We start from the raw sequence: 27,690 nt of genomic DNA, 5'->3' as shown, positions 1-27,690 counted from the left end.
CAGTTATTTATTCAAATTGGATAAAACGTTTTTCTAGCTAAGCTGATAATCTAAGATCATCAGGTCTGTAGATCATCTTCAGCTAGTTCAGCAAGCTGCAGCAAAGCTAGTGGCAAAATCTGCCACAAAACTCCAGTCTGGGTGTCCTTACATGGTTCTACCAGTCAGTTGCATGATTCAGTATTAAGCTATTAATATTACATATAGCCCTGCATGGTCAGGCACATTTATGTCTGTCTAGTTTGCTTCACTGGCTTTGTACCTGAGTTCAGCTGATCTGGTTGTTTCTCTTACCAGATTTAAAGCTAAAGGGCACAGGTCTTTTGAATCTGCGACAACCAAGTAGTTTTTAAGAGGCAGCTTAAAACATATCTGTTTTCACAGGCATTTCTAAATCCCAACCAACTTACAAACTAACACAATTATTCATTGAATTATTTTATCTTCATATGGTGTTTGTGGTGATACTGTATATGTATATGTGTATGTATTTTAACTTGTAAAGTGCTTTCATTCTTCTCCATGAAAAGCTGCATAAATAAATTTTACTTACCTACGTACCTGCTTTTCTGGGTAGGTTAAAAGTGATTCAGATAAGGGGGTTTCTCCTGAACAAAAGTTGTTTATCAAGCTATCATCCTCAAGTATATATATATTTTTTCAAATAATGCTTCTGAACCAGGAATTTCTAACGCAGCAGTTCTTATGTTCTGCAACTTAACTATAAAATGCCCCAAATAAAAGCTAATATAACAATAAAAATATAAACACATACAGTAAAATAATACATTTGATGATTTGTTCATTATTATTACTCATGTAGCTTTGCCTTCCTAGCGCAAGTCATTATTGTCAGTTATTTATCTCTGAGTTTGAAAATACACTGCATTCATTTGAAAAGTTGATTGGGCTGAAAAAAATATGTATAAAATGTAAATGAAAAAAATGTATAAAAAAATGTATAAAGCAACGGTATAATATGAGAAAGTATTGTTAAGGAACAGGAGAAGTAACTTTAAAAGCTGGGCATAGAGGCAGAACAAAACATTCTACAATCTGACATTGAAACATCAGTATTTTATACGCCTTTAAAGACATGTAATTTCTACCCAAATGCTTGAGGCTGGTGCTGGATGCAGTCTAGATATCATGCTGTAATTTTAAGCCATTTTATAACAGTGGCACTTGCTGATGTAATGTCTTTCTTGGTCTCCTCAACATATAGTCATTTTAAAATGGTTCATTAAGAAAAAAAATGCTATGCTTGTGCTCGGAAAAACCATCTGTCACCTACGTGACACATTCAAGAGTAGCCTTTTCTGATATTTATGTAAATCTTTTCAATAGTGTGTGATTTATTCAGCATTCTTTAGGCACCATTTTGATGTTTTTCCTCCTGCTTAGTGTATTAAAGAGTCATGGGAAAGAGTTTAGTACATGTAATTTGCTAAATCTGACCCTTTTCACGAAGTAACCTTTTGGAAATAAGTCATGTTTTCAGGTAGCAAATAATTGACTAACCAGCCAAAGTGTAGAATACCTAAAATCTGATCAATGGGAAATTTACAGAAAATTGCAAAATGGAACACTGTTGTCAGTACATGACGCCTTTGCGAATATAACTTAGCAGTAATACTTAGCATGATGCAGTAGTTTCCCAGGTTATTGTGCCTTTTTTTTTCTTGGTTTTGGTGAAAGGGTCTGTTCATTTAAACAAAAAAACCATGAAATAATAAAGGAACATCAAACACAGGAAGACTTCAAAACTTAAAAAAGTAGCGATAGATGTTCATTCTTTCATGCAGAATATTAAGCATTCCCTTTGGTCCATCTTTTAATGATGGACAAAGAGTTCATACTGGCATTACGTTTCTGGTTGACCGAATGGAAAGCTTGGCATAAAAAGTTCTTAAATGCACATGTAGCACACTTCTCTATGTCAATCTCCATGAAAGGTTTGAATAGAAAAGAAAAAAAAAAAAAAAACTAACATGGTGAGAGTTTTACATTAGCACTGAAAAGGCATTAAAAAGATGAATGTCCCAGTGACTGCATTGATTAAAACATACATTTATCTTCCACATTAGGATCTAGTTGTGCTCCTCTGTCAGTTCTCTTCAAGTAATCTCATTTAAAATCCTTCACTGGTGGTCTGCTTTTCAATTGACAGTTTGAAGAAGGATTCCCTTAAGCCTGTTTAAGACCTCTACATAGACTTAGTACAGTTGTTTCTTAATTAAACGAGGGAACACAAAAGTATTTATTCTTTTTTAACTTTTTTTAAATGTGACATTAGAATGGCAAAATTCAATGTGTATTACTGGGAATTTACATCTCAGTAATATATTTAAAGTTGTAAATATTTATGAATAGTATGTACTGTTTTAATGTTTTTACAGAAAAACATTTTAAGTATGGTTTGAATTTGTGTTTAAGCCCCACTCCCTTCACCCACCTATGTATCAACAATTTATACAACCACATTTTCTGGAATTACAGCAGTGAGTATTTGGGGATATGACTATAAAAGCTACTTTGACAAGTCTGAACATTATTCTTAAAATTGTTCAGCCATATTGGATGAAGAACATCAGTCAACAACCATCTTTAAACAATGCCACAGATCCTTGAATAAATGTATGTCTGGTCTTTCACTGGGCCCTTCTAACACATCAGTATGTTTTAATCCAAAGTATTGTAGCTCTTTCTGTATTTTTATGTTGCTGTCCTGCTGTTGGGTCTTTTGTGGCCTCTTGCAGGTGCGCTCCCATAAATACACTGTGTTTAGCTCCACCCATCTGGTCATCAACTGTGACCAACATTACATGTCCATGCTGAGGAAAAACACCTTCACAGCATGATGTTTCCACCGCCATGTTTGGCAAACTGTGCACATTTCCTTTATCTTATTGATCAGAAGGATTGCTGTTTTCTACAACTCCTCAAAGTTTTGCCAAGGTGGCACAACTTTATACATTCATGTGAAACATTTGTTCTTTAAGTTCTGTGTTGGTATATCCATATATAAGATATCTTCATAGATTTCTTATTTTCGTTCAACCCGTAACCTGTTGACTTAGGCCTCAGCAGGAACATAACTAAAATCAAAGAATCTGCCATTCCTGCCAAAAAGAGATGTAAAAAGATATATGACCAGTAGGGTCCAGTCCTCAGATGTTTTTGAATAGAGTATTATTTTGATAGAGCACGAGATATTGCTCCATAAACAAATAAATAAACAACCAAGCAATAAATAAATGAATGCATTTGCATAGACTGCAAAGCTCTACATTTCTGAGTTAAGACCATATTTATTTAAAAGAAAGTACAAATAAAAAGACTGTTTTCTCCAAAAAAAAAAAAAAGAAAAAGAAAGAAAACACCTTATCGAAATAGTATTCCTTTTCATCTATTCTCATACACACTTCATTCGACCGCTGACGCTGTCAAATAAACGGAAGATAGCGGATGAAGGCTGGATAGAAGGAGGATCAGATTAGTGGGAGGTGGAGAAAGATGGCAGAAAATAGATGTTTCTGTCGATTTCGCAGGAGAAAATAAAGGCATGCAGGACAGCAAAGCTTAAAGCCAAATCAATGTTGTCAGCAGCTGGCACTTAAGAAGGGGCCATTAAAGTTTAAAAAGTTTGAAAAGCAGCAGTGGAATTAGGGCCAAATGGGTTAGAGGTAGGCTAGCGTTGGCTTCCATTAAAATCAAAACCAACCAGAGCTGACAGATCCTCTAAGGCTTTTTTTCATTATTATCTGCTCCCTTTCTCACTCTCTTTCCCTCTCTCTCTCTCTCTCCCTCTCTCTTTGTCTCACACACACGCTGCGTGTTCCAATATCTTTTTTTCTTTTCTGCAGTCAGCTATTCTCCAGGTGCCCTTCATTCATGTGAGTTTAGCCTGTTCCCATCTTTTCCATGACACAGAAATTGCTATCACTTTACCTTTATTGAAGGTGTTTCCATTCCATAAATGTATTGCAGAAGGCATAAGTAGCAAGTAAGCACATGTGGGAGTTTTGAGCAAAAAAACACTAAAGTGTCAAATATGCAGAAGTTTTCTTACTTTTTGTAGTTCGTTAAGAAGAAAATAAATTACTGCAGCAAAATTATGAAAATGAAATACATAAAGACATAGAGACATAGCTCCGTCATTCCGTTTTCTGAAAGATTTTGACATAATACTGATTAGATGTTTTCTTTACTCACTCCTTAGTCAACTTGTCCCATGAATAAGCAATCAGAAGGGTGTCACCCCAGTGAAGGAAATTAAACTTCAAACATGTTGCCATCATAATTTAATTTCTTGTTGCATGGGCAGTTGCACTAAAAGGAAATTATTGTGCAAAAAACGTGGGGTGACAATAGGACCAGGTTTGGTATCAAACACAAATAGTCATGTCAAATATGTTTATTTGAATTGTTTGCCATTTTGGTAATTTAAATTGTCTTATATTGTATTTTCACCTTTAGATATGTTTCAGCCTTATCTATAAATCTTTAATCCCTCATATTTTGGTTATTTGGGTCTAGATACCACTCATTTTCCAAGTTAAATCTAAGGAAAACATGCCTTCTTGAAGCTGAAATGTGGAGCCACCACTTTCTAAAATTAAACAAGTAACACATTTATGCATTTTCATTGACAGAAGTACTACAGAGTCAAAAAAGAAAGTCAAGCAGCAGGGCTCAAGGAACATAAGCTGCTTAATCTTTAATAATCTTTTCTTTTTTTTTCTGTCATTGCAAATGTACCTTCCAATGAAATTTGTCTTCTGCACTTAACCCATCCCACTTGCAGCTTTCTCAGAATGCAAGAACGCTGCTGTAACCACTACACTCCCCTAATTTTTACCTACAAAACTGATGACAAAAAAAAACTATATCTTGCAACACATATAACAAAACATACATCTTGTATCCCGATTCTTCTTTAAATTCTCTCCAGCAAGTGAATTTTGGTCCAGTGTTCACACATGTACAATCTATTTTCATGCAATAGCAGTTTTGCCTCTGTTAAAAATGGTCTGTGTCCATTGAAGCAAATGTGTAAGATCTTTATTCTTCTTGTTTTTTAAAATACATATTTGTTTAATTTCTTTACACGGTCAGATAAATATGTGTGCCAGTTCTCCATTGACTAGACATGCAAAATATCCTAAATACTTAAGTAGAAGGCATTTGGACTCCCATCCAAAAGGCTTCTTCAGTTCTAAAACATGGGTTGGAAGTAACAGGCTTACAGGTTGTAATCAGAGCAATCACACTAATTGGGTCACTAAATCAATGGGTTGCTAAAGCATGATGACCCATACATTCCCTAACATTGCTATGGGATTTGTTGTGGGGAAAATCGGGACTTGCTGTAAAACCGCCTGGGTAGAGGAGTCAAGGAAAAACTAAAACTGAGGAAGCAAAAACATGATTTTATTCTAAAAACCAACTACACCTGGTTTAATGTAACTTTCCCTTTTCCCTGGCTGAGCTGGGTTGTAACAGCACTCCACCATAAAAAGGAAAACATATAGACAGATTAAAAATCGGTTAGGTATTCTCACTTGGATAAGACCTGTAGTGTTTTCAAGGAAGAAGAGAAACCATCAAGAGTAGAAAACAGTTTTGAAGCTTGACTGTTTCAAAGTGTTTGTGGCACACCAAAGGCTGTGCCAGCCTAGGTGGTGAGCCTTAGCATCATATTAAATACTACCACTACTTAGACCATCTGTCAAACCATTGGCTCCTTTTGCAAATATGTCTAAGAATCCAACTACCTTGTATTGAGTATAAGGTGTGTAGCCGGGTGGTAAATTTATATTTTCTATTCTGGTCAGGAAAAATGCTACTGGAGCCTGGCCATGCTCTTTTACCAGGGAGTTTGATAGTTGTGCCCACCCTTGTAACGTCTGAGAACCCTGTTTTTCCAGTCCAGGTCATAAACTTTTCCGATGAGGATATCTGGGTGCAACCCAGGACTAGACTTGGACTTTTGACTGAAGTTGACTCTGTAAATAGTGACCAGTTGTGTAAAGTTCAGTTTCAGAGAATTTCGGCAGACACGGATGAAGTCAGCATTAGCAAACAGCCTGAATCACAAACCGATGTCCAGTCCATCCTTGATAAGCTTAAGGTTGGTGGAACTGCAGAGCAACAGGCTCAACTAGCTTTGCTGCTGGGGAGATACTCATTTGTATTTGCAGCAGCAGACGAAGACCTAGGTTAAACAGCCAAAGTGCAACATGAAATACACCTCAAAGATGACACACCTGTGACACAGCCTTACCGACGGATTCCCCCCACACAATACAATGAAGTAAGAGAACACATTGGCAAGCTGCTAAGGAAGGGAGTTATCAAAGAGAGCTCCAGCCCATGGTAGTCTGAGATTATGTGTTGACTACAGAAGGCTCAACTCCAGAACCAGATGTGACTCGTTTCCGCTCCCAAGAATAGATGAAAATTTTGATGCACTGAGAGGGGCTAAATTCTTCTCCACAATAGATTTAGCAAGTGGGTATCACCAGGTGGCAATAGACCGCGATAGACCTAAGACAGCATTCATCACCCCGTTTGGTCTTTATGAGTATGTCAGGATTCCATTTGGCGTGTGTAATGGACCTGCAACATTTCAGCGGCTTGTGCAGGCCCCTATGAGTAACTGTGTCTTCCAGACACTGCTTGTATATCTTGATGATATTTTAGTTTTTTCTGAGACATTTGGTGAACATCTTGAGAGTCTTGAAACTGTATTGAAACGGTGAGCTGAGACTGGACTTAAGGTGAAACTTGAAAAGTGGGCCTTCCTTCAAGACACAGTTAGGTTCCTGGGGCATCAAGTGTCAGCTCAAGGGGTGGGGACAGACCCATCCAAGGTGTCTGCTGTTAAAGATTGGAAGGTCCCATCCACAGTCAAAATGCTCCAGTCATTCCTGGGGTTCTGTAGTTATTACCGGAGATTTATCCGAGGCTTCTCACAGATTGCAGGGCCACTGCATGACTTGGTGAACAAATGTTTAAGTGCAAAGAAAATTGGGTGGGCAGTCCGCCATTACAAAGCAATGTGGACCCTGGAGTGCAACTCAGCTTTTGAGGAGTTAAAGGAAAACCTTATTTCTGCTCCTATTCTGGGTTTTGCTGATTTCACACAGCCTTTCATACCAGAAACAGATGCCAGTCAGCATGGTCTAGGAGCTGTTTTATAGCAACAACAGAATGATGCCAAACAGGTCATAGCCTATGCTAGTCGTCGGTTGTGCCAGGCTGAAAGGAATGACCATAATTACAGCAGCATGAAGCTAGAACTGCTAGCTTTAAATTGGGCTGTTGTGGAGAAATTCAGGCGATATTTACTCGGTTCGAAGTTTGTTGTGCTTACTGACAACAATCCTCTCTGCCACCTCAAAACTGCTAAGTTGGGCACAATAGAGGAGAGGTGGGTTGCGCAGTTGTCAGTCTTCGATTTCGAAGTAAAGTATCGACTTGGGAGCACTAATGCAGCTGCGGATGCCCTCTCCAGGCAGGAGTTCAGAATCAGAATCAGAATCAGAAAAGCTTTATTGCCAAGTACGTTTTTGGACATACAAGGAATTTGTTTTGGTGTAGTCGGTGCAATACAATACAAATTAAACAGTATAAACATATCTACAATATAATATAAATATATGTGCACAGTTTTAAGTGAGTGAGAGTAAAAGTAGAGCAGTATAAGATGCAAGAGCATCTTATACTGCAGGGGAGCCTGAAACTGATCCAGATTCAGATTTGGATGGCTGTATTGTTGTCTGTAACCTAATAAGACGGGGGACTGCTTTGGAGCCAGACCTTGTGGTTAAAGGTCTTGAATGTAATGAAGTAAGACAGATACGGGCCATGGACTCAGGCTCGGAAGTGGTGGCAGGGCAGGATAACACTCCTACGCTCCCAGCCTATTCCAGAGAAGAACTATTAGCATATCAGAAAAGCGACCCCACCATCTCAGGGTTCAGAGCATTTTGGGATCATGGAAGAAAACCTAGCCCTAAAGAAAGAACAGCTCTATCTAACCCAATGAAACGACTCTTAAAACAGTGGAACCTTATTCAGGAGAAGAAAGGTTTGCTGTACAGGGTTGTTCCAGAACCACCCCAGGGATTGGTCTGGCAGTTACTTTTACCTGGTTGCCTCAAAGATCAGGTACTGGAGAGTGTCCACAACAAGATGGGACGTCAGGGGATTGAACGTACGGTGAACCTGCTCAGAGGGAGTTGTTTTTGGGTAGGTTTGTATAAAGATGTGGTGATCTGGGTTAAAACCTGTGAAACGTGCGTCTTATTTAAGATGCCACAACCCAGGATTCATGCCCCTGTACAAGCCTTTCTAGCATCCAGACCGTTGGAGGTTGTCGCCGTGGACTTTACAGTCCTTGAGCCAGCATCAGATGGGTGAGAAAACATGTCGATTGTGACTGACATGGTCACAAAGTTCTCACAAGCCTTTCCTACTAAGGACCAGAAAGCTGACACCACAACTAAGGTTTTGCTTAGAGAACGGTTCATGAAGTATGGAGTCCCAGAAAGACAGGGGAGAAATTTTGAAAATGAGGTCATTGTGGAACTTTGCAAGTTGTATGGTGTTAAAAAAAGTAAGACAACTCCATACAGACCTCAAGGAAATGCTCAGTGTGAAAAATATAATAGGACACTTCATGATCTGCTGAGAACACTTCCACCTGAAAAGAAGAGAAGGTGGCCAAAACATCTCCCTGAACTTGTCTATGCTTATAATGTCACCCCTCATTCAACAACAGGGTATCATCCCTCTTATCTTTTGTTTTGTGTTGAGCTCCGCCTGCCGGTTGATGCATTGTTAGGCCAAGAGTGTGTGTCAGATGACCGTCAGAACTGGCTCTCTATTCATCAGGACAGACTCAAACAGGCCCACAAACGAACAAGGAGCAAAAAGCAGCAGAACGGATTTCTTTTCAAAACAAAAAAGTTTATTGTCCCCCAGTTAACATTGGGCAGCTGGTGTTTCTCCGCCATAGGTCTTTGGGGAGAAACAAAATCCAGGATGCTTGGGGTCCCACTATTTACAAAGTAGTGGAGATTAAAGAAGCTACTAATACAGTTGAACCCCTGTAAGGTGGTCCCGCAAAGAAGGTTCACAGGTCAGAACTGCAGCCTTGTGCAGCCTCACATCCTAAACTGAAGACTAAAACCAGGGTTCAGATCAGTGATCAGCCAGTGGTGATGGAAGAGTTGGTAGTACCTGAACCAGATTTTGTTGTTGTAGAGGAAGTGGATCACCTTCCCCAGTTGGATGTACCCCAGGTGTTATCAGTGTCAGAGGGAAACGATCTTCCAGTGTCAGCAGCACACGCAGATTGTATGGGGTCAGATCGGTCGGATATAAGTTTTACTGACGTGACTAACCGAGACACAGACTTGGGGACTATTTCTGATTTTGGAGGCACTAACTTCCCTGATGTCGACTATATCAGATCAGAGACCAGATTAAGTAATGATGTGGAGACCCTAATGCCGCTCCCGCTGTGAGAAAAAGCAAGCTAAATAAAGCAGGGCTACACTCAAACCCATTTAATTTGCCCAAATCAGCCTGCAATGCTGTAGCAGTTAGCACAGATATGGTGTGTCAGGTCTTAACGAGTCTTGGTCCAGCACTGTTTGACAAAGCGCTGCAAGAAGCTTTTCGTTTAGGTGAGGTTTAGTAGTCACCGTGAGTGTTGACTAGTTGCAGGGGAGGATGTAGCCGGGTGGTAAATTTATATTTTCTGTTTTGGTTGAGTGACTATCCTGGTTAAGGCGTTGGTCTTCTTTTATGTTACAGTAGCAATGCTATTACTTTGTTTTGGTTATTGCATTTTATTTCATATCTGTATGTTTTGCACATGTAAATATGCTCAGGTAGTTAGTCTCTGTTGCTGCACATTTTGGCCACCAGAGGGCAGTGCTTAATATTTATTACTGCTTTCCAAGACGCGGCAGGAATGCATATGGTGACTTCCTGTTTTGCTTGGCTACGTGCTACAATGCTGTTCTCAAGGCACTAATTCTGGCAGAAAATTTGTAAATATGCACATAACTTGTTGAAATATATGGATACATTCATATTTAAGGGTTAAGCAATCAGTATCTTAACAAGATGGTGTATTTCTGAAACAGATTTTTCAGGAGGCCTGCATGTGTGGCGCAGAGCGGCTATTTCCTGTTCATGGAATGAGATGTGTGGTCATCTGTGTACTCCAGCATTGAGTGAACTGAGACATTGCTGTGAAATCCAAAGCCCACAGCCATATTTCTTGTATTTGATTTGATGTCATGTAGTTTATTTTGTCCACTTACTCTGTTAAGAGATTTGTCACATTTCATCTGTGGTTGCCTAAAGGTTGTTACAGATATACGTTCTGGTTGAACAAAAAATAAGAGACAAGACAGCTTTGTTTAATCTGTATTCAGTTGAAAAATAAATATATACTGCACGTTAAGAACCCCTGTTATTGTGTCCTGCGAGGTGAAATATTTCCCGGGCTACAGGTGTTTATAGATGAAAATGTCAAACTGTAGTATCGTCCTGTCATAAACTTAAGAATGTTTTTTTATGATGTTCTTGCTGCCTTGAATTTTTCTGAATGCAGATCTTCATTATAGTCCCTGATTGTCACATTTGCAACTTCGGTGCACGTAAATTATTAGTATTTGCTTACATTATTTTGAGGCCGACTTCTATGAAGGGAAATCCGATTAATTACAGGAAGTTTTAAGAAAGTTAGGCTACATTGAAGTTTTGTTGTTTGTTGACAGTCCTGGGGTTTATTAAAATGTCATAGCCTGGAGGTGTTACAGGGTGCTATACAGGGACTAGCTTTTTTCTCCTACTGCTTGTTTTTTTTACCTGCGAGTAAGGCAATAATGATGAGTAAATACAAATGTTGGCAGAAAGTAACTCCCTGTCGTGCGGGCGGTACATAAACACAAAACATTAAAACACAAAGTATTCAAAAAGCTGAAGAATAATGACATGCAATTTGATATGAGTACAAAACAGCCCCTCCCACACATATTTCATAAAAAGCAAGTTTTATCCCCAGAAGAAACGAATGCATATATGCATGGCCGATACAAAAAGATAAACTAGTGTGAACTCTAGGCGCACTTCACCAGCTGCCCCTTCCTTTTCAATCTCCAGGGGTCTGTTTACTTCTAAAGCTTGTTTTCAATCATTCAGCTGCACTTACAAGACTGCATCTATGTGCATGTGTTTATGAGAGGGACACCAGATTAACAGATACCTGGCAATTTGCTGAGAGATGTCGACACTTTTTAAAAAAGGTGTGATTCATGTCAGAAAAGTTATTAGCCTATACTTCACACTACCTGAGGTGGATGTGCTATGGGTGCATTTGTGATCCTGATGATATTGGGGCCTAAGATTCTTAAAGTGTGGGAGATTTGTCTGAGTCTTGTTTGTATTAGTCATTCACCATTTTGCAGTTTTAAACAGTTACTGTTTGAAACCAATAACAATTTCTAAAATACAGTTCATGTTGTTTAAAGTCCTTTCAATGAGATGCCAGAGAAGGTGTCAAAGTAACTGGATTTTTCATTAAATAATTTGCATTATAGAGTAATGTAGTAACACCCCAGTCAACTGGCCTAAAGGCTATACACTTGTTTTCTCACTTGCATAGAAAACAAAATCTGCTGTTAGGGAATCTTTTTGAGAATGTTTTTGGTCACAAAAAAGGTAGACAGTCTTAGTGAAGGGATACCAAATGCAAGACAACAGTGCTAACAACTCTATGACAGAGAGAACAGTTATTAATTTTAAAATGATTATATTTCTGTTTCAAATCAAAGCAGTTAGGTTATGCTATACTTTTTGTTAAAGATTTTGTGCAAATATTGGGATCCCATGAGACTATGGTATTTTACTTACAAAGCCTGTGCCTATGTAAATTTGACTTTTGTTTCTTCTGCTCTACTTGCATGTTGACTTGAATATGTTTGCATATGTCCAGTGGCGTCTGTTTTTGGGGTAGTTTACTGGGTATAGTAGTGCTGACATTTTTTTCTTTTTGTCCTCCTTGTCTGGGTTTGATACAATTTTAGTGTCTCTTCAGCCGCTGTTATTTAGCCCATTGTCAGCTCCCATTCCAGCATGTGTCCATTCAACCAGGCTAATGGTCTGTGTAATACACTCAGATAGCTTTACCGCCACCCACCTATTTGAGTTGTTGAAGTATCTGTGTGTGTTCTATGTGGTAGCAAGAAAAGAACAAAAAAGGAAAAAGGGTAGGAAAGGTTAGCTATCGAGAGACAGTCATGAAGGTTGAATTGTGTGGGCACAATTCTGGCTGTTTGTGTTTGCTGAAATACTACTATAATTGTCCTCTGGACCTGGCAGTCCTCTAAAATGTAGACATTAAGTTTGTCCTTGTGAGAGATAGATGTGAAGATGAGAAGCCGTCTGACATATGTTGCTTTACAAAGATCGAAGTTGCAAGAGTTTGAATGATTGCTTAAAATCACCCCTTTTGAGATTGTGTTTGGGTAAGAGAACTATAATTTACCATCAGAGTACTTACATATTTTCTGGTTTGATAGAAATATTCTGATAATTTTGATTTCAGCATGTATATAATGAAACTCTTGATTTATTTAATATTTTACTTCCAGAATTTCTCAGCTTTTTAATGTGGCCTCCATCAATAGGTCCTATAGGTGTTCTGAAGGTCTTTCAACACCACCTTTCTATCAGAAGGGTGTCATCCTTCTGATAGAAAGATGGTTTTCTTTCTGACTTCCTTTGTTTTTTTACTCTTATTCTCTGTCCAGTCCTTGTACTTGACCAATTGAAAACAAAAGGAATTGCATGCCCAAATAAACAGTATATCTATAATTCAACTCTTTAGGAACTGGGGAGAAATGTAACAAAGATCTGACAGAGAACCCAAGAGATGCAATAGCTTTAGTTATCGAATTACTGTATGTCAAGTTTTCATATAATACCAGTTGTGTGTCAAACTGTTTTATTTGCTTTCCAAAAATCATATTTAGTAATAGATCAGTGTTGATGTGCTTAGAAAAAATGATGACATTGTAATGGATGTTGAACGATTTAAAAGGCTAAAGGAAATTATTAATTGGGTTCACAAATCCTGTGAAGATTGTAGGGGACAATTTCACTGAGTAAAAAAAAACTTAGATCAACAATTTACTTGGGAAATAATTTATATATTTGGAGATTTAATACTATCTTCGGTTGCAAAACAAGATTCCTTGTTCATGTTTACAAGAACTAAACTGCTTTCTCTCTAAACTCTGCCCTCACATTCATAAATACATGACTGCATAAAGGTTTGCTTCTTCACCTCAGATCTGTGTTTCAGCACTCAGGTGTTGGTGGTGCAAATGCCTTGTGCTATAGTTTGAGCTCTCCACCTCTCACTCAAACTTTTTCTGTTTATGAATTTTCACTTTTTGCTGTCAGATGTTCGTAAAAAGATATGGGTCTTGTCAAAAATCCCAGCCAATTAAGTGCCAGATATGACCCTACCCACATTCAATTAGAGCTCAATTTAAACATGAATAGTAAAAACACAATTGTCTCGAGGGTGGGCTCAAAGTAAGCAAATTTGTCCAGGAAGCAGCATATCTGAGAGCAGAAACACCAGCCTGAACCAAGGATATTTTCACTGATATAGGAATTTCAGAGTGTGATAGAGCAACAGTTTGAGACAGAAATTAACTATCTGTGTTTGAAAACAAAAATTTAATAGAGACTTATTGCAATGTGACCCCAATGGTTTACTTTACTGAGGCCAACATGCTTAGATGTGATAACACAAACAAGTGCTGACAGAGCATTTTGTCACCTTACAGAAGACATGCAAGTTACCTACAGTAATAAACAAGCCAACTGAAACTGACTGCCAACATGTACTTAAGATGATGGGAGATGGGAAGATGAAGGTCAAGTTAGAATAAATTCCATTAGGCTATCACTACCAGCGTCTGTGGTTTTTCTGTTTCTGTCTGTCAAATATTAGAGACTGAAAAATAGTCAGTGCTGTGGTGGCGATTTATCATCATAGACTCTCACAAAATCCGTCTACGGGAATTAATTTATCTAAGTAACACACAATTCTGACAGTTCTGTGCTCTCTGGCTCCCCCTTAGCAATGAGGGATTACACCAATGAACCTACAGAAAATCAAAAATGTAAATTGAAAGATGCATCAATCAGAGATATTTTGGGTGATTTTCTTAAATTGTAGTCCTTACAAGCTGACAACAATTTTAGCTGATTCTGATTTCTCAGTTAAAAATAATTACAAAATATTCTTTCTACATTCGGGATAAACTGAAAACTAATCTGTCTTTATAATAAAGTAAAAACAATAGGTTCTTAGAAACATCTAAGAGTTACATGGCTGTCTATTTTTTGCACATCTGCAAATCTGAACTTAAATCTATTTCTATATCAAAACTTATATTACTAATAAAATTTTGTTAACATCTGAAATGTAGTGTCTTTCACAACACATTATTTTCTATTTTTTTTCAGTAAACAGGGGTGCCCAGTTTAATACTTGTTTATTAAAAGATGGTTTACTGTTATGTTTTCGATCCCTAAATCATTTAGTAATTTATTGCAACTACACAGGAGATTTCAGCAGCCTTTCTGTGAATAGTCATTAATTACTGATTTTCTGCTGGAGACATTGTCACACCATGTACATGTGAAGGCAATGTGTGTTACACAGCTTTGCAGTCAAACAGAAGTTTACTAACATTTTGAAAAAATTCAGTGAATTAGAATATTATTTAAAAGTTAATTTATTTCAGTAACACTATTTACTAATTTAAACTCATTACATACATTATTACACAAATATGTTTCAAACCTTTATTTCTGTTAAGTACAACCAAATGTTCTCCTTATAGCTGATAAAAACATGACAGTTTAGAATATTACATCAGACCACTAAAAACATTTTTAACAGAAATGTTCTCTTAAAAGTATGTTTAGTACCTGCTTAAAGGTTATTTTTGAAATAGTTTTTTTTTATCTGACAAACAATCCTCACTGGGAACATATTCAACTTTATTGAATATGATCTGTAGATCTTCACTTTAACTGTGAGATTTTTAAAGGGATGCCAAAGTTTCCATATCCAGCATGTTCTGTGACAAACAGAACTGGACTCTTCAAAGGGATAAAACCAAGCAACTTTCCTATAAAATGTTTAGCTTCTCTTTTGTCTGCTGTGGCGCCCATAGAAAAGACAGCTTTCTTTCTAGAAGCTTCTAACATCTCCTGTAATTTATTTTAAAACACCTTACTCAGTAAAAAGAGATAACTGAGTCTTCTTCCCTTCGTAACAACTTTCAACTTTGCTCTTACATGAATCTGGACAGTTAGCAAGTGGAACTCTGAATTTGTAACGTTGACTACATGCACCTAGTCATTATTTTATCATAAACTCCATTTATTTAGTACAAGCAACTTAGGCCCAAACACAAATGCTATTTTTTACTGAACAACAAATAAAAGGCACTAAGAAAATATCAAAATATAAGCATTAAAGAACCATAAGCATCTAGTTCTGTGAGTAAACATCAAAATTTCTCACCCATATATGTGAAATGCGTAGCCAGGTGTTACCAGCCTAAATTTGACATAAATGTACCATTTTTGCAACAAATGAGAGTACAAGGAGGCAGGCTTTCTTTCTCCCCTTCACTTCCTTTGTTTACGTCCTACTTTCACTTCCCTTCTCTCTTCATACAAGAAAAAAACTATTTCTTTCAGAGCTGCCTTCCCTATATTTCGAGAAGTCACTCATCTCCCTCTTTTGCTGTTCATGGCTGTGCCAAAAGAAATAATCCATGAAAAATGTTTTGACCCTTCATAATTGCAGCTCTCTGCATGTTTTCCATTTCCTTGGTGCCAGAGGCACATGCTTGCTAAACTGGTGTTACAGGAAGATGGGTTTAGACACAAATTCATAGTTTATGCACATTTTCAGGCACGTATGTAGACTTCCACGTTTTCTGTATTGTGTATGAGGGACACATACAGTACAGCCAGATTCAGTGTGGTGGTAATTTGAAATAGTCAGTTTTCAAAAGTTGCCCAGCTAAGGCAAAGGATTGCTTGGACTCTTTTTTTACTAATATGAAAAGAATATAAAATATAGCCACCTAAAAACCTAGTTAATAATTTCCCACTTATCAATAGTCTCTATGTTTGTATGATTAGCAAGGGTAACATTGTTGCAGTGAACAAAAGTATAGTTACTTTTGAATGTCCCTATGTCTTTTTGAAGAAGGGGAGAAAAGGGGTAGCTGTATTCCAAAACCTATGTGCTACATGACAGGTTTTTATTGTTTGTAAATTAATTTCTATTTAGAATTAAAAGGTCTTAATTGACTCCTTAAATCATCTACTTTAACAATATTTGTTAATTGCCCAGAACTCTATTGTTTTGGCTTCTTACCTTTGTGATGGTCAGAGAAAAAAACCAAAAGTGACAAATTTTATCCCCGAGCTTTTGGCAGCCTGATTTCTTCTTAATTTAAAATTCTTACTGCTCACCTTCAAAGCGTTAATTTGTCTTGCTCCTAAATACATATCAGGCTTATTAAGCTAAGACCACCGAAATTCAGAGGTAGTGCCCTGCTTTTACCTGGGTGCCACTTTGCAGCTAAATGAGATGGATTCTTATATTGTAGAGACCTATTTTATTGAGTTCCCTTCTTGTCTGACTGAAAATAAATATTTAATGCAAATCATATGTAGTATACATTTTTTTTTCTTTTATATTTTAAACGATAATTGTTTACTCATACCCTGAGTCACACTGTATTGAACTGTCATTTAATTGAAATTGACTGTAGTAAATTATTTAGAATTTGATTCGATTTGAGTTTATCTAATTGGATTTGAAATTGGCTGTAATGATGCTGTGTGCCTTTAGACGTAGAGTGAACAACCTCTGTGTGGTGCACTGAGGTTCTTTTTTAGTCAGAAGTCGGGTGATTGATGACAACATGCCAAGCTACTAGTCGAAGACACTTTACAGTAAATCTGGGATGAGCTCAGTCAGCCTGCATGGAGAGCATCTGTGAACACGAACTTTGAAGTCCTGCCAAAGACACTCAACTGGATTTAGGTCTGGGCTTTTACTGCCATTCTGACCATTCCATAGTAGCACTGGCTGTATGTTTAGTGTTGTTGTCCTGGCAGAAGGACCTTCAAGATAACTGGAAGGAATATAAACTGAAAGTTGAATGTTAACTGCATTGTTTTGTATTTAAAATGTGTAATGTGAGGACACTTTATGTGTACTAACCTGTCCTTCAGTATCTACATTTTTAAAGAGAAAATTGATTTTATTCAATTTTTGTTGTTGGGGCAATTTGCAAGTTTTTTTTTTAATAAACAACTACTCTGCTTGCATAACAAGCAGCTACTTATGAAAGTTGCTGAATTAGTTTTCTGTCATCCTCTAAAAGGTAGAATGAGACCACACAGGACCCTTTTCTTCATCACATCAATTGTTTACCTTCTACTAAGTCGTATTAAGAAATGTGACAGATTGGCAGAGTTTTCTCCACCCCCATGCACCCTGGAAGTATAAATGAATGAATAATTTATTTCAGTTCAAAATATCAAAATTAACACATACAGACATATTGCTCCGTGCAAATATATACACCCTGTTTCATATTTATATCAGAATGCAATATAAATACAAATCAACTATTATTATAAAAACTACCCATAATATGAAACTGTAAAATGTATACCCAAACCTACAGAAATACACCACCTTATTTCTTTGTAGAAATAGGGTGGTGTGTTCTTCAGTGTGTTATGCAAGCAGGATTTCTTTTGGCATTCTTTTGACTGTAGCTTTTCATGCCATTCTTCCACAAATGCCAGGTATGTAAATGGGCAGCTAAAGGTTGTCCTGCCAAAAGCTTTTTCCACCTGAGTTTTGAATCTCTACATCTCCTCGAAACTACTTCTTTTGAGTGGTTCCTTGTTTAATGCTTACCTTACCCAGACACTACTTGTGCAGTTGTTACATATGTTTTCAATTTTAAGATAATGAATTGATGTATTAAACAGTGTTCCATTTGACATTCAGACCTTAGAATATAATTTTATTAGCTAGCTCTCCTTTAGAAAAGGAGAAACCATAAAACTATATTTCTGACCTTTCTAGTGTTCCTTGGTATTCATGATGTTTGTTCACTCATGTTCTCTACCAATCCTGTGAGGCCTTCACAGGTGGACTCTATTTAAGGGTAGGTGCAACTGGTTGCCCTGAAGAATAATGGTAGCAGGGTAAAGGGAGCTGAATACATATGACATATTTTTCAGATTTCTGTGGGTAAAAACTTGTATTGTGCTACTTTTTGCTGGTCACATAAAATCCCAATTAAAGACAGTAAAGTTTGTGGTTCAAACATCACAAAATGTAAAATATAGCTACTAATCCTTTTGCAACTCTGCATACTCATTCCTCGCTCTCTATTTACACTCATTTAGTATGTCACAGTGATTTTTCTATAGCAAGTATTTTTTTTATATTCAGAAGGTGCAGGGAATTATCTACTGTTGCTCCTCAGTAGAGATCATTGGTTTTATTGTATTGAATCTTTTGTTGCTTTTATGTTGTTTTTTTTATATATGTTGTTCTTTTAATGTATGTTTTTAACATGCAATTATATGCAGCACTTTGTTTCAGCTGTGGTTGTTTTAAAGTGCCTTGTAAATAAAGTTGCTATGGTATAATTAATTAATAAATATATCACATTATACCACACACCTGTTTTTATCCCAGCCCAATGCCATACCTTAATTAAATTTATGCATTTGCTTCTACAGCAAGAATTCAGTTCGAAATAACTTTGAGTAATAATACCAAATTTGACCAAATCTTTTCCAATTTTAAAGCTTAATCATGGCAGCTTTTATTAGGGAGATTTTCTTGCTAGGTTTATACAGTGGAGTCATACATTTTTATTCAGGTGGACTATGGTGGAGGGATGATTAAAACCTAAGCACTCACCGCTGACACATAGACTGAACTGTATATTTTTTTCTCAATTATTTGGAGAAGTTCCCAGTGTTTATACATTATTTGTTTATTCAATTGTGTCACTCTTGGATCTACCTCAATATAGTTTCAGGACAAATAGTGATTGTGTACTAGTAAAAAACATGTAAAACATTTCTGGTAAATCCCTAAAAAAACATTTTGAACACACAAATTAGCTTATGGACTCCAACTAAACTGTAAAATTTAAAAACTATCTACAACCATGGCTCATTTTCTCAGACCCTCATAACTACTGGATAACTGAAAAAGAAGCTCTGTCACGTTCTGTTGGTCTCATGAGTTGCAGTTTGGAAGTTGTGTCCCACTCGAGTAGAGATTGGTCTAGTTGCAAATCAGAAAACCAGTGGCATCAGCTAACTGCCATGGTGCCAACCACCAGTAACAACACAAAGGGATATTAATGTATTATTTTTATACATTGAAACAGTAAAGATACAAACTGTCAGAAGTGCTAAAAAAATGTTTATAGCTACACCTCCGATTTGTTTTATAAATGTGGCAGTCATTTTCTATATTGAATGCAGCATTATGCTTGAAGTGAACAACCAAAGAAAATAATGCTAACAAATTTAACATATTTTAGCTTTGTTTTAAGTAAACACAGATTAAAACTTTTTCAGTCATTTAAAGTAAAAAGCCTCATGACGACTTCTGTGAATAATGATCCTAAACTGACGCCAGTGTGTCATACAAAAGATCAAAAATCGCTGCCAAATGACCAAGCCACTACTCTCTTTTCTCTTTGAATAATAAAGTATAATTAATAAATATATAATGAATTATTTAATTGACCTTCGGGGGAACTGAATAAATTAGAAGAATTTAGCTAATGTCACCATAATGACTTTGGGAAAAAGCTCAGTGACATAAATTAAAAATGCAGGTCTTTGTGTTTTGAAAAATAAAATCCCCCATCTGTAAGAGGTTCATATTTTCTGAACAGGACCCACAGATCTATTTGGATGTTGATATTGCTCCTAATTTAGACAGTATTGTTGTGAAATAACGTCCGACTTATCTAATGTACAGTGCATTTTTATTTTTATTCCTTAGAGCAAGAACTTTCAGTATGAATGACTTGCTTCTGGAAATTTTGGATATGAAAAAACTTTGAGGCTGAACAACAAGTAAGACTTCTCTCCTTAAGAGCTATCTTTCTATCTAGTCAGGAATACATTCAGTAACCTGAATTAAATCCTGATTCAGAGGATTAACATGTTCAAGATTCACCAAAGTCTAATTTATTGATGTCTCCAGGTTTAGTCTCAACACACCTCAGCTAATCCACAAAAGGCAAACTAAACCTCTACAACTCTCTGTAGTTTTCTTTCTGAAACAGTCTTTGAAGACACAAGACAGAAAAACAGCTCTAAATATTTTGGGCAGGACGATGTACAAAGAAAACTCCCTAGAGCCACAGGACATGTTCTGATGTTTTGACACTTCTGTCTTTAGAGTCACTGGAGAGACTGGCTCACAAGACAGCAGGAAGGTTTCTAGGAACAACATAACTTGCAAGTTTGGACCCTGCCTTTATATTATATAATTTTTGCACAAAGAGGAAGAAAACCACCAAATGAAAACCCTTTTTACTGCAAACAATCATGAGTAGTTTGTTGTTAATGTGGTCCAGTGCCATAGTGTGTGCACAGTGTAACAATGAAATGGAGCCACAGGTGCCTCAGACCACCTGAGATCACCCTTCAAATATGGCTAGAGCTATTGGAGCGGAGTGTGCACTCATTCTGTCCTGAGTGTGTTCACACCTGTCCACTTGTGAAAAGATCACCATGGACACTTAATAAAACCAGGTCTGAACAAGACTTGGGTCTCATAAGAAAAGTAAACACTGAGAAGCAACAACTTCACGATTTTCCAGTGAATAAAGGTCAAGATAGATGCAATGAATTTTAGAAAAAACGTTTTATAAAGTGTTCTTCTTCTACAGACACATAATATGTATATGCCTTAAAATAGCTCTAATAGCTAAAGGTTTGTGTACATAAATTACTAAAGACACATTACAAAAGTAAGGACTGATCAGATCACACTATTGTGTCTGTCTTCCTGTTCCACGGCATATCAAGATACATAGCTGTAAAAAAATGACAAAGCTTCTCTTTTTTACAAGTCTAATAGTAGAATGTTCTCCAGCAAGCCCAGCCTGCCACAGGGTTTTAGTACATGTAAAACAAAATCATTAAAATGAGCCTAGCAACTTAGAAACATTCCACATACCTTACACACATGCTACTGCAAAAGTTACGTAACTACATTGAAAGTTGTTTAGCAGTTACCCAGAAATCTAGGTATACAATCTCAAACTATGTTATGCAATCACTCTCTCTGTCCCAACATGTATATTTACTCGTAATGACTTGTAGTGACTTTTAGTGACTAACACAGCCCAGGAGTTGCCATTTTCCTGATTATTTCAGCTGAATATTTTTACCACTCATAGATTTTGTATGTTGCATTAAACCCTCAGCTCAAGACGGTCATGTGATTATCAGGAATGGAAAAACAGAATGCTGGGATTAACCAGTTTACTTAATGTCTGTAATTCTAGACTCACACAAACAGCATTTAGCTATACACTCACATATGTGGTAGATAGTGGAAACAGTGTGAAATCTACATTCAGGGACCTTTCAGATTGGGAGGATCATGCTTAATAAAGACATTGTTCTTTTTGTAACATTCTTTAAGGTGAATTGCTATTTTAAAGGGTATATTTGCTTTCATTGTGTAAGAAATGAATGTCCTGTTTTTAGCAAAAGTTTGTTTAAAGCAACATTTTTGTATATGTGTCTCGTTTATACAGGCTGATATATACTATGTCACCCAATGTCGTATCATTAGTTAAATTAATTGGTTCCTATCCTTATGGTTATCCAAACCCTTCAGGTATGAGACATCTTTTGTCTGAGATTTATCTCATCTAACTTAATTTATGTCATCCAGTTTTGAGAAAACTGTTTTTGTTACCATTTTCTTACTATCAACCCTCTCACATCTTTCTATCAGCTCTTTCTCTCCTCATTGTCTCTCTTTTTGCACTCAAAGCAAATTTTCTCACCCATTTATACTTCCCATGTCCTCAATTTTAAATTGAAGAACATGAATAATGGGGATACAGATATCTGCTGAGAAAACCATCCAGCCATGGTGGTGCAAAAACATGTGTGGGCAGATAATACCAGAATAAAGACAAAAGGAAAAAGAAATATCTAAATTTCCTTGAAGACAGGAGTAAATAAATGCATGTGGCAGTCAATAGAAATCAAGACTGATTAATAATTCCCAACCTATCTTGTATCAATCTGAGGGCAGAATTAAGGAGTCAAGTGAGATTTAATCAAAGCAGGGAACTGAGGAATTTTTCACATGCAGGTATTTTTTTTTAAGATGTCCCTTACCAGTAGGCTTTTTAGGTTATTTCCTCCATATTGAAAATAATGAAAGGTTTATCAATGCTTGTGTTTTTGTTTAACTACTCATTATAAATTCAAGGACAGGTCAGTTGTGAAGATGATTTCTAGCATCTGTAAGATTGAAAAAATATTAAGATCAATTTGATGAAATTAAAGAAACATATTCTCACTGTATTACTGTGATAATACTTTTTGTTGCTTAGTCTGACTACATGATCAGATTCATTGACCTCAATCAAAAACCAAACACCTTCACCTTCAAATCAAATCGTCAATGGTTAAATGCATAATCATTTATACGGAAACAAATATACATTGTAAAACTAATCCAAGTGACAGCTTCAGTGTGTCTTCTTAAGACAAATGAATAACTGTTTTGATAATGTATTCATGTGTTGGGGGTGAGCATATATATATGTAAAAAAATAAATAAATAAATTGAATTGTTTGACCCTCTCCTGATCCCATCCCAAGGCTCCCAAACTAGAAATGCTGGGTGCAAGTCAAAAGCAACATGCATAAGACAAAAGGGAAGCCAAGGTTCCATAAAATGTGCTTCATTTCTTCATAACCAGCCCAGTATAACTCACAATTTCCAATACACCAACATGCATTGCGTGTTTAAGGGAGTTTTCCTTTCCACTGTCACTACATGCATTCTCAGTATGAGGGAATGCTGCAAAGTCAATGCAAATGACCAACTGTCGCTACATGCTCATCCAAGAGGAGTGAATGCCACAAGTCACTGACTGATACAATCGGCTGGGTTTCCTTTGATAGAAAAACTCTTTAACCAATTTGAATATTAAACTGAATCTGAATGCGCTGTTTTATAGTTAGTATTAGTTGGAATGTATGTACCCGACTTGAAATCTGTATGATTCGATTGAACTGACTTTATAAAGTGCCTTGAGACTAAGTTGTGAATTGGCGCTATATAAATAAAACTGAATCAAACTGAATTTGATTTTTGTCTCTAATCACTCTCCTCATCCTCCCCTCTCTCATTCCACTGAGAGTTATTTATATTTTTCCACATATAACTTGCCTTCCCCCACTTTTACTCCTACTTTCCTTCTCCATAAGGAGAATCTTCCTAAATAAACATGTTCCTTCCTGCCTCTATAGATGTTTTACAAAGCAACTCATCTAAAGTATAATCATTGCCTTCAGCAATGTTCTTTCTCTGCTGTACCAAGAACAATGTTTTTTCTTTAAACATAGCTTTGCTTCCTGCCGTTTGTTTACATGTTATCTTAGGAACTAGGACAGTTCATGTGAGCTCAGCCCCCTTGCAGTTGTTATTTCATATATATATATATATATATATATATATATATATATATACATTGCTGAAAAAAATATAGGAAACACTTAAACAACACAATATAACTCCAAGTAAATCAAACTTCTGTGAAATCAAACTGTCCACTGATTGACAATCAATTTCACATGCTGTTGTGCAAATGGAATAGACAAAAGGGGGAAATCTTTGGCGTTTGGCAAGACACACTCAATGAAGGAGTGGTTCTGCAGGTGGGGACCACAGACCACTTCTCAGTACCGATGCTTTCTAGCTGATGTTTTGGTCACCTTTGAATGTTGGTGGTGCTTTCACACTCGTGGTGGCATGAGATGGACTCTACAACCCACACAAGTGGCTCAGGTAGTGCAGCTCATCCAGGATGGCACATCAATGCGAGCTGTGGCAAGGTTTGCTGTGTCTGTCAGCGTAGTGTCCAGAGCCTGGAGACGCTACCAGGAGACAGGCCAGTACACCAGGAGACGTGGAGGAGGCCGTAGCAGGACAACAACCCAGCAGCAGGACCGCTACCTCCACCTTTGTGCAAGGAGGAACAGGAGGAACACTGCCAGAGCCCTACAAAATGACCTCCAGCAGCCTTCAAATGTGCATGTGTCTGCACAAACGGTTAGAAACGACTCCATGAGAATGGTATGAGGGCCCGACGTCTACAAATGGGGCTTGTGCTCACCGCCCAACACCGCACAAGACGCTTGGAATTTGCCAGAGAACACCAGGATTGGCAAATTTGCCACTGGCGCCTTGTGCTCTTCACAGATGAAAGCAGGTTCACACAGAGCACATGTGACAGACGTGACAGAGTCTGGAGACACCATGGAGAGCGATTTGCTGCCTGCAACATCCTTCAGCATGACCGGTTTGGCAGTGGGTCAGTAATGGTGTGGGGTGGCATTTCTTTGGAGCGCCGCACGGCCCTCCATGTGTTCGCCAGAGGTAGCCTGACTTCCATTAGGTACCGAGATGAGATCCTCAGACCCCTTGTGAGACCATATGCTGGTGTAGTGGGCCCTGGGTTCCTCCTAATGCAGGACAATGCTAGACCTCATGTGGCTGGAGTGTGTCAGCAGTTCCTGCAAGATGAAGACATTGAAGCTATGGACTGGCCCGCCCGTTCCCCAGACCTGAATCCGATTGACCACATCTGGGACATCATGTCTTGCTCCATCCACCAATGTCACATTGCACCACAGACTGTCCAGGAGTTGGCGGATGCTTTAGTCCAGGTCTGGGAGGAAGTCCCTCAGGAGACCATCTGCTGTCTCATCAGGAGCATGTCCAGGCGTTGTAGGGAGGTCATACAGACACGTGGAGGCCACACACAATACTGAGCCTCATTTTGACTTGTTTTAAGGACATTACATCAAAGTTGGATCAGCCTGTAGTGTGTTTTTCCACTTTAATTTTGTGTGTTACTCCAAATCCAGGCCTTCATTGTTTAATGCATTTGATTTCCATTGATGATTTCTGTATGATTTTGTTGTCAGCACATTCAACATTGTACAGAACAAAGTATTCAATGAGAATATTTCATTCATTCAGATCTAGGATGTGTTATTTGAGTGTTCCCTTTATTATTTTTTTAAGCAGTGTATATATATATATATATATATATATATATATATATATATATATATATATTGTGTGTGTGTGTGTGTGTATTTGTGTGTATATGTTCTCAGTGAATGGTTGTTGATTTTGTGTCATCTTTTCTATGTTTCAACAGATCTTTTTAGATGCCAACACGATCAAGCTGGGCAACATTCCACTTGGTAGTGCTGTAGACCCACTGGAAGGGGCACCTCCAGGCACCACCTACACCAAACAGACTGTGTACGAGCTCTGTGCTTGTGCTAATGGCAAGCTCTACTTGTCCCCGGCTGAGGAAGGCTCTACCTGCCAAACCACTAGTAACTTTTGTCTCTGGAGTTGAAAATAAAAAGGCTCACAAACACACAGGACATATGGACTAATAAGCTTGGAGCTGATGCTAACCAACAGGCAACAGCATACAAAAATGTGTTGGATTGAAGCTGACAACAGCTAAAGGTCAGAATCAACGAGGACTGAAGCATGACGAGAACTTCATGCATGTTCAGCAATCAAACAACATGGATTAGAGTTTGGCAGGAAGACAGTGGTTGCTAAGAAATCGAATCAACAAGGACTGGGGCTCAGTACGAAGTCAAAGCCAGCTAAAGGACTGAATCAACATGGAAAATAGCCTGTGTGAGGCCAGTGCCAGCAGCACACAAATCAAATTAATAAGAATTGGTCTGTGGCCAATGCTAGTAACAAGGATGGATAACTTGGCAAGACACAAAAGATGGTTTCTATGCTAAGACCACTCATGGACATAAATGGGCAGTCTAAGGCTTAGGCCTTTGTTGGCTGTCTCTTCCTTTTGCATTTACAGCCTAGAGAGACCCTAAACGTTCTGTGGATTATTCATGGAATTTGCATTGTGTGTTCACTGTTTGACCAAAATATAAAGAAAAAACAAGCTTTTTTTTTGTTTGTTGGATAAACAGAAATAATTATGGACTGCAAATACCACCGGGGGAGGTAGACATGTGCTCCTGGTTAACATATCAGTGGGCTATGGTGACAGACATGAGTTACTAAGTTTGCTCAGCCCAATGGGTAGCTAATAAAATTTAATCAGACAATGATTTTGTCTTATGGGAAGCTAAAGGCTACCCAATGGACCAATCTATACCAGAAAGGCCTTCCCCCTATACCTGTCCCTTTCAGTCTTTCAACCCAACATTGTTACATGAACCTTTTGCATTAGTGTACAAATGATAATAACAGTGTTCTCTAAAACCCAATTTTTCCACTGGATAACTAATGCAAATAAGTGTGCTTTGAACCTTGCTTCTACCAATTTTCTCCCTTGTGTATTTTTAACTCTTTAAAAGCCACATTAATTTATTTTCTGTAGTTTCTGAATTTTATCTTTTGCTTGTTATCCTTTGTCAACCCTTCAAAGCCTATGTTCTCACTTATCTATCCATATTTTGCTTCAGCTCTGTTTTATCTCTGCCTAACTTGTTTTCTTATCTTTATCAAACTGCACGTGCCTGCTAAAGAAGGTCATTGTTCTTGTAAGAATAGGGAAAAAAAAACCTTATCACTTTGCAACTGAATCAGTTGTACTATAAATCCTTGACCTCAAAGTTGAATCCTTTCCAATATTTTCCTCTTCTCCCTCTCTTTTATTACACAATATGAATCCAAAAACATTTTCTTTTGGATATACAATCTAATGAATTAATTGAAAAAGATAGGGAAATGTGAATCTAAGGTCAAACTGAAGTTCATATATCAGAAACACAAGTTTTTACAATTCACTGAAACTTCAAGTCAGAAATCAGTGGATTCAGCCAGTGGCAGATGAGATTTAGTCATGTTTATAAGAATAAAATAATTTCATCTAGTGTTTCTAATTTATTAGACTTATCCCATAATATTTAAGATACCTTTTCTGTTATTGTCAAGTCTTTCTTATTTTTTTCAACCACTTCCACTGTTCAGTGAGCTCCGTTTTATAGTCTTTACTTGTCTTATCTCTATCTGCAGGATATCTACTCTCCTGCCCTCTTCAGTCTCTATTTCTTTTCATTTTGTCTTTTTATCACATATTTTATCTTTTACCTATCAATCATTCAATGACATATCTTGATATTGTTTCCCCCATCCTATTTCTTATATGCTCAGTCATTACACCCTTCTTGACATCCCACGCTTTAATATCAGGCAATCTGACCTCTTTTTAAAATGCCATATTCCCTTTC

The 27,690-nt window shown here is 37.4% G+C and overlaps 1 protein-coding gene across 1 annotated transcript in view; it reads left to right on the top strand.

Annotated features, from left to right (window-relative positions):
- Window positions 1-26,397, top strand: part of LOC124869050 (zeta-sarcoglycan) — a 520,530-nt gene extending 494,133 nt beyond the window's left edge. The window contains exon 8 of the mRNA XM_047366758.1: window positions 25,620-26,397. Within this exon, the coding sequence (XP_047222714.1) occupies window positions 25,620-25,826 (207 nt within the window). The 3' untranslated portion in view covers window positions 25,827-26,397. The remainder of the gene's footprint in view (window positions 1-25,619) is intronic.
- The last annotated feature ends 1,293 nt before the right edge of the window (window positions 26,398-27,690 follow it).

This window comes from Girardinichthys multiradiatus, chromosome 5 (assembly GCF_021462225.1).
Source record: "Girardinichthys multiradiatus isolate DD_20200921_A chromosome 5, DD_fGirMul_XY1, whole genome shotgun sequence".
In the NCBI taxonomy this organism is placed as follows: Eukaryota; Metazoa; Chordata; class Actinopteri; order Cyprinodontiformes; family Goodeidae; genus Girardinichthys; species Girardinichthys multiradiatus.
This window is presented reverse-complemented; position numbering and strand designations above follow the sequence as displayed.